At 71.0% G+C, this 1,151-nt stretch overlaps 1 protein-coding gene across 1 annotated transcript; it reads right to left on the bottom strand.

The window, feature by feature from the left end:
• Positions 1-237: 237 nt before the first annotated feature.
• MNEG_15307 (hypothetical protein) lies at positions 238-673 on the bottom strand (the record flags this gene model as incomplete). The annotated part of the gene is made up of 1 exon (XM_014036222.1): positions 238-673. A coding segment is annotated over one exon (436 nt), but the record flags the coding sequence as incomplete, so codon positions are not given.
• Positions 674-1,151: the final 478 nt, after the last annotated feature.

The raw sequence follows: 1,151 nt of genomic DNA, 5'->3' as shown, positions 1-1,151 counted from the left end.
CGCGAGCGCGCGCCAGGCGCTCTCGGCCAGGGGCGCCTGGTGGTCCGCCGCCATGCGCCCGGCGGCCGGCGCGGAGAGCAGCGCGCAGCGGTGCGCCGCCAGGAGCGCCGACGCGGCGCGCGCCTGCGGCACACCGATGTGCAGACGTGCACGCGCGGGAGAATGAGCCCGTCGGTGACCATGCATTTGGGTGTGGTACGAAGATCAATGGCAAGCCAAGGCTCTGCACCCCTAGGTCTACACCCTGGTGCCCACAGCAGAGCACAGGGCGCAACCCACCACCACCCCCGCAGCTTCCCCGCAACCCCTGCGACTCAGGACCCCCGCCCCGCCCCCGCTGCCCACCGTTTCCTCCGGCGTCGCGCCCTCTTTGACCAACAAAATGCCGTGCGGCAGCGCCGTCGGCGCCGAATGGTCCGCCGGCCCGCACGCGGCGCGCGCCGCGCCGGAGGGGTCGTGCATTTCGTACGCGCGCTTGAAGAAGTTCCGGTGCCGCAGCCACCAGCCGGCGTAGCGCGAGACGCGCGTGTGCAGCAGCGGCCGCGGCGGCGGCGCGCCGCGCGCCTCGGAGGCCGCGTGGATGCCCGCAATCTGGAAGAGCGCCAACATGGCCGAGGCGTGGAGGGGGGTGTCCGCGGCGCCGGCGCTGCCGGCGGTGGCGGCGCCGCTGTGCCTGGCGGGAAGGAGGGGGGGTGCAGCAGCGGGTGCCCACTTACTGCGATCCTCACATATGTCATGATGACTCATGTTTGTGAGCGAGTGCTAGCATGGTGATGTTCCAGGGAGATTTTGCACCACAAAGCCAGGAGCCAGGCAGGCTCGCTCGGTAGAGCCATGCTTGGGGGGCGACTCAGCCTGTCGGCTGTGTGCTGCGATCAAAGCCAAGAGGCACACACCCATCTGCCGGCTGTGTGATTAAGCGGCCGCCCTCTTGGCGCATGCGGATGCACGGCCAGCCGCGCCGCCTCACCCAGCGCGCGGCGGGTCCCACAACGCCACGAGGACGTCTGAAATGAGCCACATCTGAATCTGGGGGCTAAGGGATGCGAACAGCGGCTCGCAGCATGGCTCCTCATAGGGCCAACCCTCGAGATCCTGCCCCCCAGCCGCCGCCTGTGGCCGCGGTCCGGCGCCCGCCCCGCCGCCCGGCG

Source organism: Monoraphidium neglectum, assembly GCF_000611645.1.
Source record: "Monoraphidium neglectum strain SAG 48.87 unplaced genomic scaffold scaffold05212, whole genome shotgun sequence".
Lineage (NCBI taxonomy): Eukaryota > Viridiplantae > Chlorophyta > Chlorophyceae > Sphaeropleales > Selenastraceae > Monoraphidium > Monoraphidium neglectum.
The sequence above is the reverse complement of the archived record's forward strand: the minus strand, read 5'-3'. Positions and strand labels throughout refer to the sequence as shown.